Below are 15,120 nucleotides of genomic sequence, written 5' to 3'. Positions count from 1 at the left end.
ATTCTTCCTTTACTCTACCACCGTCCAGCAGAGGGAAAACTAATGCCATTCAAAAGAGAGACCAGAAAGTTGTAGAAATTTAATACCAAAACACACCTCTGATCAAAACAGACCAGAACTGAAATTAGAGAAAGGTCAATTCAGTTCTGCACTGGGAACATTCACTATATACAGAGCCGCCAGAAAAGGAAGAAAAAAAAAAAAGCGGGGTGAAGGAAAGCTATCTACCCACCTCTAGCAACACTTGGATTATTTGAAGTGACATTTTTCAGAGGTTTATGTACTGGTCAAAGCAGAGTGGCTAATCACTGGGATAGTGAAAGACACTGCTCTGAATATAGGCAAATTTACTATATTCACCTTGTCAATTTGAAGTTACTGCTTCGAAGTATGCAAGTACTAGAGCTTTTCATGGGAAAGGATGATGGAATTTTTTCTTTTCTTAATGGACCTTTTCTTGTAAGGCTCATGCTCAAAGCCAAGTAGATAGTTTTGACTAGAATTTTCTGTGAAGAATTGGCCTGAGGCAAACCCAGAAAAAAAAAAACAAACAAAAAAAAAACATTACTGTCAGCCTTAATGGTTAGGAGCTGGGTCAAAGTGGGAAACTGGAAATGCAATCCTGCAAAAGTAAGTGTCTGCCAGGTTCAGCAACAGAGCACTACCAACTCCTCTGCAAAACTTCTGTCATAGTTAACCAATGTAATTCAAACATCTGTGGGGCAATTTTGACTGAGTGACAGAATAAATGATTGCAGACAGATGTAAAATACTCTGAATTCTGAAAAACTAAAGTGAAAAATTGCAAAAACTTGTCATTAATTCTTTCCAGCTAATTGTAGTGGCAAAAAAAAAACCCTAAACGAATAGAAATGACAAAAATCCCTAACAGATGGGACACTGTATTCCACACACCAACCCTCCATCTACTAATGTGACTAACAAATTAATGTCAAATCATATCTCACACCTAACAGCCCATGACATGAGCAGATGGTTTTAATCCCACTGAGAAAGACTTTCTTCTCCACTGAGAACTGTGAGGTGACATGACCATCCACGTCCATCACTGTCCGATATTCCTCTAGGAAATCCCCATCTTTGGGACCGTATGTGTACAGAGGAAGATACATACTTGAGGAAAAACACATGCATTAGTAAAGTTACACCAACTTTCTCCTCTGATGGCAGTAACCATTGAAACTACGACCCTGTTTAAAACACCAGGAACTTCTCCCACTCCACAGAAAGCAGCTCATTTTGTGACAGCCACTCAAGCCATTATCTCCCACAGGATACCCATCACCTCAAAACAAGATGAGGTCGCCAAAATCACCAGCAATCCCTGGCAGTATCGACTTGATTATTTCACTTCCGCAAGCCTAAAAGCAGAGTGATTAAATATATAAAATAACAGCATATTGCTGCACCAAATCATCCAGAAACAGTTATTAGCCAACTTGTAATGAAATTTCAGTGTCAACTTGGTGTTTTCTAGACCCTGTGTTTATTTATGTACTACTATTTGCTAGCAATAGTCCAATTTCAAGTGGAATGCTTTACTATTTTCCAGTTACCTCTCATCATCCTAATGCAGTTCTTAGTTTCCCCTGAAGTTTGCCCTTATTTCAGTTCAAATACTAACACCACAACTACTAAGTGTAAGAGGATAAACAGAAGAAAATAAAACACACCCTTGTAACTACTCACACTTTAGGAAAGGCCGAAAATATTAGCTAGATACACTAGAGCAAGAAATGCCATCAGGATGTCGATGCAAGCTCACGACATGGTTCTTATGCAAAACCTACATCCTACAGATTCGCTATACTGGAGGGGGTCTTATTTCAGCAGTATGTACAGCCTTATGAATCATAGGTTTTCAACCAGGATTCCACTCAAATTCCAGCACTCTGCCAACCCCTTGAAGAATTCCCATGATTCACAAATCCCAGTTCTCTTCCTCATTTCATAAAACTCAGAAACAGTAGCGTGCCTGTGGAAAGACTACACCAACTTGATCAGATGGCAGCCAGAATTTAAGCAATCTTTCTGCATTTGTCTATTAACAAATTGTTGAGCCTCTGGGAATGTTTTGGTTTAATTTTCAGATGGAGTTCCAACTTCAGTTTATAAATTCTTACATAAGGAAACCTGTATTTCATATAAACAACTCTATTTTAAACACATGTTCAACAATATGTGTGCAGTTCATAACTAGCTTTTGAGCAGACTGAAACAGAACAGTACAAGTTTTGGGGAGGTGGTGAACTGCAGAGTGAATTCCCCCAACCCTGGCTTTGAAGTTGGCTGTGATGACCCCTGTAGAACTCTGCCTAGAAGAGATAACTGGTTCTGACAGTGCCTGTTATCTAGAGCAGATTGCTTAACTATCTGGGAAGGGCAGGATCCAAAGATTTCCCAAGAACATTTTCATATCCAGTCAGTCTTTCAGCTCTGCCCAGACTGTTCATGAAAGAGCTGATATTGTAGGCTAAGATGCAATGGAGGGCTGAGAAAAAAAATCAATCTGGTAGAAACTAGATGAAGTCCAAATTAAATGTTTTGCATCTTACTGAAGAGAAACTCTAATCTTTAACCATCCCTACTCCATGTCACTTTATTTTTTTTCCCAAATGACTGGTGAAATGCAGTTACACTGTGATTTTTCAAATAAATTATGAGCTATTAGCATATGCCAGAGCCAAAAGGATTTTTTTTTTCTTTTGAATAATCATAAATGCTTAATCCAGCCTACAGATGTAACAGTCACTCATGGGCATGGGACTTAATACACAAATCTTCAAACATCATAGTCTCTCTCCCCACTGGTCAGATCTGAAATGTTAAGAAACATATAGATAGTTCAGCCAACCAACTTCTGGAAAGCTGTAAATATTATTTACAAAACATTTGCTGTGCCAAGTAAGTACCAGAGCTGAAATATTTACATATTTCTCATTTCAAAACAAGGACAATTCCACCTCTTCACTAACTGTGATAATAATGAAACATATCAAGCAGGACCAAATCAAGGAATTGGCAGACTTAGCTGGCAAACAAAGAAACCAAAAGAATCTAATAGATATTGAAAAGAAACATATTCCATATGCTCTGTGATATTTTATAATGGAACCTTAAGCTATGGATGCGGTTGAAAAACAAGACGTATGATTCCATGCGGATAAGTATCTGGTTTATTTATCTTTGGTAGGCAAACAAATAGACCTTGTTAGCTGCAGTTCAGGAATGGGGCTATACAAAGATAAAAATAGAATCAGATAAAGGAAGCATGCCAGATTATATTTCACATTCAATATTACTCACTTAGAAATAAATGAAAACCCAAGAAAAAGGCAGAGATAGTAATAAAATCTATTGTCTGTACATTACAAGAAAGCAAAAACATACACTAATACAACTGGCCTCTTCAGTTTTTCATTACTACACTGTTTCAATAAGATACAAATATTAATAGACATAAAATGTGAATCTAAATAGCTCTGGAAATTAAAATTTATGGCTCTCCTAGCAACTGTATCTCACACACTTGCATATATGCAGTATTGTGCATGTTATTTGGTGTGGGCTTTTGTACTTTCACAGCAATGAGGTTGAAATATGGTTGCTGTGGGAACTATATCTTTGAATTTCTTGACTTGTGCTATCATCTGAACTCAAATGTTACATTAACATAGGTAAGCATTTGCTGTTTTTTTCCACAAAAAGGAAAAAGGAACCTATATGGATGGTTACATATTTAACTATTCTTACCAAAGAAACAACACACAACTCCATGTCTGCAAAAGTACAGAGCTCTAATTATTCTCACACTAATGCACACAAGAAACAAAACACAGCCAAAGTAAAATCTGCAAGTGAAATGTGTCAGTGTACTTACAGAAACAGTATTATGCAAAAACCAGGACAAATGATGTCATTATAAGTCTGAGGTTTGCAATCTTCTTTTTTTTATTCAACTATTTAACCACAGGGTTTGAGCATATGTTTGCTTTCAGGCATTTGATGAGAGGAGATATATATATATACACACACACACACACACACACACACACACACACACACACACACACACACACACACACACACACACAAACACTGTCAGATGCTTTGCAGCTTCTTAGTAAGCGAGTGTGCTTCTCAGGTGTGACAGGGTTGTCAAAACCAGTACTGCCCAGACCCAGTTAGCACAGGTGTTGCTCTGGGTACTTTAAGAACACGCAGTAAAAGGAAGTGATTTCTGCCATAAGAGTATTGAGGACTGATATTTGACATGTCATTTAGATCACAAGCTGCTAGAGACTCACCTCAGCATAGGAGAAAGACTTACTGCTACTAGAGATGTTCTTCAGCAGAGGTGATTTGTCTCATGGTAGAATCAGGAAGCTCAAACTTTGAGGTCAGTTTCCTTGACCCAATTACTCTTTTCAGTATTTCCCCACTAGTACATTTTCTGTTTTGACATCATCAGAAAAACAGGAGTCAAGTCCTTTAACACACTTCCATATAGTTTTGGAATTGTTAGTGAACAATTATTCCTCTAAACGCGTTAGATTAGAAATCTGAAATACCAAGTTAATATTGCAGTATTTTTAAATTGAAATAAATTGCATTGCACAATTGCTACTTCCAGAAGAGTCAACATAGGTATTGCATTTGAAGTAGGATCTTCAATTAGAGTGGAGGAGCATGAAGAACGAGGGAAATCAAAAAGCAACAGAAGTCACGAAGTTCCTGAGGCAACGTGGCACCTTTCTGAAGAAATGTCAATATAAAGCTACACTCTCAATGCTCTTGGCAGACCAGCAAGGTCTCCTTAGCTTCCACTTAGGAAAGGTGGACATTCCACTAGGACAAGTGTTCTTACGGAGCAAAATCTCCAAGAAACCCGGGAAAAGCAGTCCAAGTGAAATTACCACTGTGCTTTCCTAGTTTAGAATAGAGAAGACAGCATACGCTGGAAGTAACAGCTTGCTGAGCTTAGGAATCAAACAAAAAAAAAAAAAAAATCTGTTCCCATGAAAAACCTCAAGGAAAAAACCCACAGTTTGGATTTTATAAATTGCAGTGTATAAAAAATAAGAATTCTTAAAATGTGAGCTCATTCTTATTTTAAACTGATTATATCTACTTTGCACATCATTATGAAGGACTCCAAGTTAGGGTATCTTGCAAATAAACAAAATCTGAAACACAGGCTATTTCCAGAATAGACATTCAATTTCAAAGCAAAGTTTATAATACTTTACATACATACATGCATATACATATATATACACAAGAGCTTATAAGAGAACCTTCAAAAATAAGACCTATCTGATGGACAAAAGCAACCACAAAAAACAACCTGTACTAAAAATTTCAAAGGTCATGAAGATTACTCAGTAAAACAGATCTAACAAGAAGCCATTAAGTTTTGCAAGAATAACACTTCTACTTTGCATCTTTGAGCCTAGTCATAAGACAGGAGTTTATTCTGCATATGAAGAGAAGGAATATTCATAGAATTCATATCTCAAAAAAAAAATTGGGGCCTATCTTTGTTTCAGGATTCCAAGAAGACTCTACTAAATAGGGTAATTAGTCATGGTAGTTGTTTGAAATGAAAGGCACATTGCTAACCATGCTAAATAGTTTTACAACTCCCTTTTGAATGACACATGCCCTTTCTATGAATAGAACGTCAAATCAATGGCCCCTGTTAGTGTCTAGACGTAACTGTCTCTGAATGGAATATATCATCTTTAACTGCAATACCAAAATGGATACCTAAAATAATGGAACTGTCTCTTGCATCATACTTCTGAATATTTTGTAAAAATTACATAAAATGATAGGTGGGGAAAGATTTATGAGGTTAATGTTTTGCATATTCCTGCAATAAGCCCAACTGTCAACATATTCGCTGTGATATGAGCTGCTATAAAATGTGCTTGTAAATAAATATAGCCAAGACATCTGGGGAATGTATGCATTCTGAAAAGAAACTGTATCTGATGGAAAGCTTAAAAACATACAAATAGGTCATCAGTTTTAAGAACATACAAACATTTCTAAATATCCTGTGTTCAAACTATAATAGATCACACATGTGCAAAATATTATGTTTATAAAACAAATAGTATTTATTTATTTACCTCTTTTCTCCAGGCTAAACAAAGTTCCCTCAGCTGCTTCTCATAAAACCTGTCCTCTAAACCCTTTCCAGTTTCATTGCCCTTGTTTGGACACGCTTCAGCACCTCAAAATCCACATGAAATACACAAGGGTGATCACCCACAAAGAAGTAAACAGCATAGTGCTGTATTCACTCTTCTTGATGAAAACCAAAGACAAGTTTCATAATATTAAAAGCAGCCTCCTTAGCTCTTAATGACAAAAAACAGGAAACATATTCAGCTGAAAAAAAGACTTACCTGTTTCTCAGTATTCTGGTTACCTTAGGAAATAAAGTCACAGCACTGCATCAGTTCTTAACAGAAAGTGATCAACAACAAACCTGAAGGTATGATAGCTTTGACAAGACTTATCATTATAGCAGGTAGCAATCTTGAGTTTCATCATCCAACAAATACCAGAACCTAGCTAAATCATTCACCTTAAAATATGCCCAGAAAAGTCTGTCCTCCTTCCTATCAGTGCAAGTTTTAGTAAGTACATGTTATAATGCCTGCTCCTGGTACCTCATGGTCCTTTACTTTTATAGCTCATAAACGGTATATTAACCCACTATAAATTGCACTGCAGTAGTAAGAAAGCACATTAGTTTTGCTATTTTACTTATATATTGCTATTTTCAAAATACTATCTGTATCCACTTACTGGGACAGAAGATACACCCCTTACACAGGAAAAAACAGCACAATGGCCCATAGGCCACTGCTGTCTCAGATGGGGCTGCACTGAGGAAGGTCAGCCACCACAAAGTTCTTCCTGCATGCTACAGGAAATGTACATAAACATGAATACCATGCTGCTAAGAAACACCTCTGATGAAAACAACTTGGCAGATTCAATAAAAGGACTGCAATCATTATCAAAGATTTTAGGGCATTACAAAAATGAAATGTTTAAAGACAAATACTTAACTAACACTAGGAGGTGAGGGAAATTAAAGACCTAAGACTCTAAGGATGTCCTTAGAAATCAGCAGGCTGTGAAGTGAGTGACCAAAAAGGCATCACATGAAATCTCTGGACTCAGTCTTCCAAAAAATACAAACAAAATCCATGAGGTTTTAAAGGAGACTTTGTTAAGTTCAAACCAGCTAGAAATTTGTGAGGTAGCTCCCTCTTCTGGATCACCAAACAATGACAAGTCAATTTAAACGGCAAGAAGCAGAATTTTGCTAGTAACACCTTTCACTATTTGGGGGTATTGCCAATTACCATTAGGCGATCACACAGACATTTATAAAGACTGTTATTTTGAGTAAGGAGTTTATATCCGAGTAGCAAACTAGGAGAGGAAGGTAGCTGAAACCCCAGAATAGCCTGATATCATTTTGGAACTTTGTCATCAGGCAGTTCAAACATGCAAAGAGTTACTGACTTCTGCTTTCAAACTCTCTGCATTCTACTGAAAATGCCTTTTACTGAAAGAACTGACAAATAAGAGTATTAAAACCAAGTCACTTTCTCACCAGTATGGCCTGCAATATGACTTCTGAAATCATATGTGCAGAAGTTAAGCTTCTGGGTTGTTATCTTTGAAACAGAAGAATCTTCTTGGAATTTCTTTCAGTTTTGACAGGCTCATATAGAAGAAAAAACTGCACAGTAGGAAAAGCTTCTCTGCACATCAGCTATTCAGACATTATCCGGGACAGCCTGGGCAATTTCTACACATATATATAAACTGGAATTGGAAAGATCAGAAAATGGGTACTCCCTACCCTTATATAAAACTCAGCTCCATAATAATGACCTATAATGGAAGAGTAGGCTTTGTGAAGACCTGGTGATTTTTCTGCATCTCAGCTGGAACCACAGGCAATTCCACACTCTTTAAACTGTCCATCACTACTCAAGCTGAATGATAATGTTTGACTGAAATATAAAAATTAGCCTAAATGGCAGATCTGTGGTCCCAATGTTTACTTCATCAGAGTTACAATTTATAACAAAATCACAACATAAATTATTGCATATTTAATGAGAAAGAGGAAGCATAAAAGATGCCCCTGTTAAATTCTGGACTAGATAACTTGAAAGCATGATTTTTCTTATTTCCTAATACCTGCATAATCAGGCATAACACAGTGTGATTTCATCTTTCATTATGTTTATGCTGAGTGCATCTTAAAGGATATGGCCAACTGAAACACCCAAGGAAATTCTGATCATTCGTGCATGGATAAAACCAAAACTGCCAGGAGTTATTTGAACAGAACTGAAAGGATCATGTAAAATGGTAAGCCTTGTAGACCTGGAAACAGTGAGAGACAGAAGGAAAAGAGCTAAGATTTGCTGTGCAGGCACCTGCTGCAAATGGCAGACTTCCAGTGGCACAGAGGGGAGACCTCTTTGCCAGACTCTGCAATAGCAAAAGGACTGAGACCCTCCCCACCATGATCCCCTTGGCAGAGAGAAGGGTTACAGAAGACAATGGGAAAGTAAAAGCAAAGCTGAGGAAACCTACAAACCCCAACTGGGTATGTAAGATATGAAAAAGGGGCAGACTGAAAGGACAGAAAAGGGATTAATGGGAGATTAGAGAGTAAAAAGGCAATTGGCTGAAAATCATATCCTGGAAACTGAGACTATGAAGGCTGTAACTTCTGGCATCAAAGAGCCACAGAACAAAACTGTACTAAACAAGTACATCGTGTTAGAGGGGGGTGAGTGAAGTCCCTGAAAAGGGCTGGAAAATCTGAAAACCTGGTTAAAAAAAAAACACCTTAGTCTGTTTTTTAAGCTTCATCTAAGCAGCACCACTTTTCAGGTTACTGAAAAGGAGCCGTCTTCAGTCAGATATTTACAAAAGAAAATAATGACCAAAATGCTAACATAGTATTTGTTTTATGGTCAAATGGCACTTAATGTCTCTCAGGAGAAAACACTCTCTAGCACACATATTAAATTCCAATAGAAACACTATGAAAGCAAGGATTTTATAAATCGTTGCAATTAAATCATCTTAATGTACTTTAATTTATTCCATAAAAAGCAAACCGATTCTTAATCAAAACACATTATGAAACAACAAATGAGAAACATACATAAGCCACTCATCTTCTCATAACAAGTACATATATTTTCCAGTATTTTATTTTCACATTTTTTACAAAACCCATGCCATAAATAAACAGTAGATAAAAATATCACAAAATGGACTATTATTGTAGATAAGTATCACTTGAAGTTAAACTACTGTAAGTATAAATATAACTTCAATATACCGTAATCCTTCCTCTTTGTCTATCATGCTGAGCTTTTCACATTAAAACTCAATATCAGATTATGCAGCAACAAACAGAAGTATAATCAAATATACACATTTTCTTGTAAGGAGACGTTTACTTGGTTTGGTCCTACCCAGTCACATGTAATGTTATAATGGGAACAAAGTTTGACGGTAACACTTCTCAGACAGGAGCCCTTTCCCCATGCTGTAGCAGCTCCCAGACATCAGTCAAAGTTAACCAACCAAATACCAACACAAGCAACTGTAAAATCAGGAGGGATGAAACACAGAGCATTGCTGAATGTATAAACAGGGATGTATGAAGTAGGACTTCATACATACATGGCATCAGAGGGTGTATCAGGGTGCACTCGAGCCCTGTGACAGACCCTGCAGTGCTGTATGCAAGCTGGTAGTGTCCTAAATATACACTGGGGTGAGACAAGGAGTATACCAGTGTCTTCCAAGAATCTTGCTTTCCTTTGAAGAAACCCAGAATTGTGAGTCACAGAAGCACAATTCACTTCACTAAATCTCCAGGCTGAACTGGGAACCTGGAACTGCAAAGTGTATCTATCCAACTAAGGTCTCATGGAAACACAACATCCATTCATGGTGATCATATTTCAAAAGAAATGTTGGCAAACTGTGAAGTGTTAAGAGCTATTACCATGCCTTATTAATAAGAGATCAAGGAAAAATCAATTGTTTGCTTCAGCCAAAAAAGGACTGAGATGCGAAAGCATCTACAGATGGAGGCTTCCTATTTAATCAGGCCTTACTTGTGAAGGCATGACTCACAGGGACATTACTTTAGTTGTAAGCTTGTGTAATTACATTGCTTTTCGTAGAATTCATGTAATAATGGAAACAACAGTATTGAACCAAATCCTGACTTACTGTCTTTGATTGAGAACTATAGCTATGGAGGTAAATCTGACAGTGATTAAATTCATATTTGTAAGTTCACAAGTCTTTAGTTTCTCAAAAATGTGCATCATTCAAACATACCTATATATATACCATACAACAAAATAGTATATTATCCATCTTCTCAATCAATCTCTCTTGAAGCGACCCAGAAATCAAAGACATTGTTAGAGCAGCATAAGGTAAGTAACAGTAAAGTTCACATCATAATTCACAAGGCACTTACATTAACCAGAACTTTCAGCCATGCAACAGCATCAAGTTACAAAATAGATGAGAAGAAAATTTACACTGCAAATCACTTTCAAGTCTCTGATAAGCTAACTTTAAGAAAGAAAACTTATTATTTAGGATTCAATCTTTTCATTAACCATATAGACATTCCTGAATGCAAAGCTATCGAGAATAACATAATGCCAACTTAGAATTCACAGCATAAAATATTTCAAACATGCTTTAACTTATACAAAGTTTGCAAGAAGTTAATGAGATTTAGAGTGTAAAAGCAAAGGGTCTGGAATAAGCAGTCCTGTTAACAATCCACTAGATAGTCTGGGCAAACAGTAGAAGATTTGGCTTTTCAGAAGTCCCACATCCTAAATGCTTAATAACTGGCATTCAGCTTCAATAAAAATCACATCCTTAGCTTTCATATTTCATTTTGCTAGCCTGTAAAAGGATACTCCAATACCCTTCTTCACAACGCTTTTGTGAGGCCACACTTAATGTGAGCAAAGTGCTTTGAGATCTTTAGCATGAATAAAATATATTTTGCACTTAGATGTTAATTATAGAAGTGGCAATATTTGAAATAGGGTTTTGTTTCAAGGCAGCAAGGCTAAATCAAACATGATTATCTTGGCTTTGATTGTGATATTTTACTTGCTATGCTTTATTTTTCCTTGCATTTGAAATATGCAATTTTGCTTTTCTGTTATGTAAATGAATGTTTTTCATCTGACAAATCTATTTTTGGAAAAAGAATAATTTTCTTTCCTATTCTAAGGCAGAAATGTTGCAGAACACCATTCTGAAGTCTGACAGAGTACTGCAGGGCCACTGCATGCATTCAATAGCAAAAGCAGCATACACATTCACTGAACTTAGGATATTAACATGCAAATATTTTTCTATATAGAGATAAACACAATAATGTTTAATATTCATTACTCCTTCTGCCTATAGGTTAGGTGGTCTTAACCAATACAGCTGCAATCACAACAGTTGTGGCCTTTCTGAAAAACAAAAAGAACTGGGACAAAGATAGGAAAAAAAAATAAATCTGCAATGGAAGCCAGAGGAACAATTCATTTTAAGCTAAGGATTCTGGATTTTTGTTTGGCTCTGGGTAACTTAAGGCATTTCAGAGGCAAACTTCAGCAAGGGAAGAGGCGTACACTTTATCAAAAACACTGCTACGCAAGAGGTCAAGCCACGTGCCACATTGGTCCTTCCATTTAAATGTCGTCTTTCACTTCTGCAAAGTGTGTTGATTATACTGCCATGTATGTTCCTAGTTATCAATGTCTGTTAAAGACAGCACATCTTCTGGAAAATGCATGCCATATTTGTATATAATCCTATTAACACGAAAGTGTTTACTACCTGCAGATGACTTTGATTCTATAGCTCATGTGACCAAATTACACTGTTTCAGCCCTGTTTCCTGTTCTCTGCATTTCACATATTCCCATGTTGAGTAAATAAAACACATCAGATTTCCATTTAAGTCATGGAGTAAAACTGGGCATCCATAAATTGCCACTGTTAAACGGAACTGAATCCATGGCTAGCAGAGTAATTTTTAAAATTATGTCATGTGACAAAAGATGACCCCATCAAGGAAAAAAACCACCTGTTGAGAATAAAACAATCTAGTCTCAAAGCAGTGCTGCAACACTGGCACCTACCCAGATAAAGAAGGTTAAGAATGATATTCTACTCATTCAAATCTTTAAATGAAAGTAAATGCCAGCCTAAAGCTTATATTCAATATTCTGTGATGCCTAAAAAATGCTGCCACTCACTCATTACACTCCCTCACACGGATGTAATTTCCACCCCCACCTATCGTCATCACATCTGGTTTGGTATGCAGTTTCTCACACACACAGAAAGCCCATGGAGGCACAAAAGCACATGTTTTGTGAACTGCTTTAGTATGCAAGTGTATGTAATTACACACACTATTAAGTATATCTTGAAATATAAACCACCATGGAATAATTGTGAGGTGGAGAGGGAACCTTAGTTCAAAGCCTTGATCAAGCTGTAGTTTACTATTAGTACACCAGGGTTTAAATCACTTCTCCAACAGAAAAACACAAGACAACACAAAAATTCACATTCCACAGGATCACTGATGATAAAGCTAAAACAGACCCCAAACAGGCAGTCTTATCTACCAGCCCCTCTGCCAGATCTGTAGCTTCATCACTTCAGCATATGTTTGTGAAACAATCCTTAAATATCTGAAGTGAGATTTCATTGTCTGTCTACCCAGCGCATATCGCATTCATTCACTGTTGAGAAGCCTTCCCTAATGCCTAACCTGAAGCCAATCTGTTACAGTGTGTCACTTTTCTCAGTATTGGAAAGTTTTTCAGTCCAGCCGAACTTCCGATGCATTTTAAGCCCTTACGAACAGTAAAAACACTCCTCTCAGAAATGCTTACCACCAACAGACCAAAACATCGAGATGAGGTCCTAGCTCCACTTTAACTCACTGAAAACATACACTGAAATAGGCTCACAGGCACTGCACTATACACATCTGGCACACTGGAAAATACAGGCTGACACCTAAGTTTAGATATTCAATGCAGAGTTTGCATTGGAGACAGAGTGAAGACAGAGGGAGACTTTCTTACCCTGCATCCAAAGGTTGATGTTTTTCTGATCACAGAATATAAAAATATAAAACTTTCTAGGTTACCTCTCTCTTCAAAGTTAAGGGGGCAAAAACAGGGCCAGAAAACTTTCCAGCAAGTACCACACAGCCTCCCTCACACCCATTGCCACCAAGGCCGTGAGGACTGATGCCACCTAGGCCACCAGCTGTGAAAACCCAACTTTTCACAGTAAGAACCCAAAACAAAACAAGCCACGACACCTTCACAAGGCCAGGCACATGTAGTGGCCACCAATGCCAGCTCTCCTCCCTCCTGCCCTGGGCCCACGCACCATCTTCCCCGCCCCACACCCCATATGGCCACCGTGTTCTACCATTGCCGATCTCACACCAGCAAGCCACGTTCCTCCACACGCTGCCGGACGGGGCAGCGGTCGAGGGGCCGCGCCCCATCTCAGCACCCCGGTACTCACCATCAGAGACCTCAAACTCGGCTGCTCCATTGAGCTGGTAGAGGCACCAATCAACCGCGCTCTCTCCTGGGGGGCCGCCAACTGGGCAGGGAGGAAAGGCACAGTCAGTCAGGGGCACCCGGGGCGCCGGGGAGAGGGCTGAGAAAGGGAGAAGGGAAGGAGGAAAGGCAGGGACGGAGAAGGGAGGAGAGATGGAGGGGGCAAAGGGATTGGAAGGATGAGAGGAGACCAGGGAGGGCCAGGGGAAGGACAGCGCTTCCAGATACCCTGTTTGTGGGACATGGGTGTCGCCCGCCGAAAGGCGCTCAGTGCTCTGAACTGTTATTTGCTGTGCTCCCAGCGCCGGCAGCTCGGGGCGCCTCCTCCTTCTCCCAGCGGAGCGGGCGGCGCAGGCAGGCAGCGGTGCCTCGGGGCGCTCGGGGAGCCGGGGGAGGGAGGACGGGAAGGAGGGAAGGCTCCGCCCGGAGCTCCCGGCGGAGGCGGCGCAGCCTCGCCCGGCCCCGCCGCGGCCCCAACAGGTGTGAGCGGGCTCGGGGCGGCCCCGGCAGGGCGGCGGGGCCGTGCCCAGCGAAGCGCCGCGGGCTGTCGGCGGGGCAGGGGCGGGGCGGCCGCTCTGCCTGAGGCGTGCCATGGCCACGGCGGCGGGAGGGGATGCCTCAGCCGGGCCTTCCTCCTCTGTCCGGGGTGGAGGAGCCTTCCCGCTGTTGGTAACTTCAGCCATGAACTCCCTCCCTTCCCCCCCGTCTGTGCCGTGTCCCATCGCTGCTTCCCAGCCACACGGGGCGGCCAGCCCGGCGTGTGGTGCACCAGGACTCTGGGGCATACACCCCTGGAGAACCCACCACACCAGGGCCTGGCCAGTGTCACCCATCATAGAATCACAGAATCAGCTAGGTTGGAAAAGACCTTTAAGATCATCGGGTCCAACCATTACCCCAGGATTGCCAGCTCCACTACTAAACCTTGTCACTAAGGGCCTCGTCTACGCGTTTCCTGAATGCTTCCCAGGATGGTGATTCCACCACTTCCCTGGGCAGCCTGTTCCAATACCTGAACGCCCTTTTGGTAAAGAAATATATGCAGTCTAAACCTCCCCTGGCACAGCTTGAGGCAGTTACCTCTTGTCCTGTCTCCAAGCTTGCCACACCAAGCACCAGCAGCTGCACTTTCACCACAGTTCTCTTAGCATCCCTAGGCCATGAAGGTTATTTTATGGAAAAAGGCTGCAAATACAATGTATATTATCAGGGTTTATATATGCTGAAATCACTGCAGGGCTGGAGAGTGGTTTTTCGTCTGGCCCACCGACCCCTGTGGATCCGCAAACTGTACAGCATCCATGAGTGGTAAGTAAGAAATCAAAGCTGTTATCAAGCAAGCTTAAGTGGTCTGACTAGTGACCTTTATCTCCACTGGAAAAACGTTTAGGGGAATGGCAAA

The 15,120-nt window shown here is 39.8% G+C and overlaps 1 protein-coding gene across 1 annotated transcript in view; it reads right to left on the bottom strand.

Moving 5' to 3' along the window:
- PPP2R2C (protein phosphatase 2 regulatory subunit Bgamma) overlaps positions 1-14,205 on the bottom strand; it is a 203,425-nt gene extending 189,220 nt beyond the window's left edge. The window contains exons 1-2 of the mRNA XM_057426565.1: positions 13,947-14,205; positions 13,681-13,761 (exon numbers count right to left, since the gene is read on the bottom strand). Of these exons, the coding sequence (XP_057282548.1) occupies positions 13,681-13,761; positions 13,947-13,962 (97 nt within the window). The 5' untranslated portion in view covers positions 13,963-14,205. The remainder of the gene's footprint in view (positions 1-13,680; positions 13,762-13,946) is intronic.
- Between the last annotated feature and the right edge of the window lie 915 nt (positions 14,206-15,120).

This window comes from Pezoporus wallicus, unplaced genomic scaffold, assembly GCF_028554395.1.
Source record: "Pezoporus wallicus isolate ANWC-B61680 ecotype Strahan unplaced genomic scaffold, APGP_CSIRO_Pwel_v1 scaffold_13239, whole genome shotgun sequence".
NCBI lineage: Eukaryota > Metazoa > Chordata > Aves > Psittaciformes > Psittacidae > Pezoporus > Pezoporus wallicus.
The sequence above is the reverse complement of the archived record's forward strand: the minus strand, read 5'-3'. Positions and strand labels throughout refer to the sequence as shown.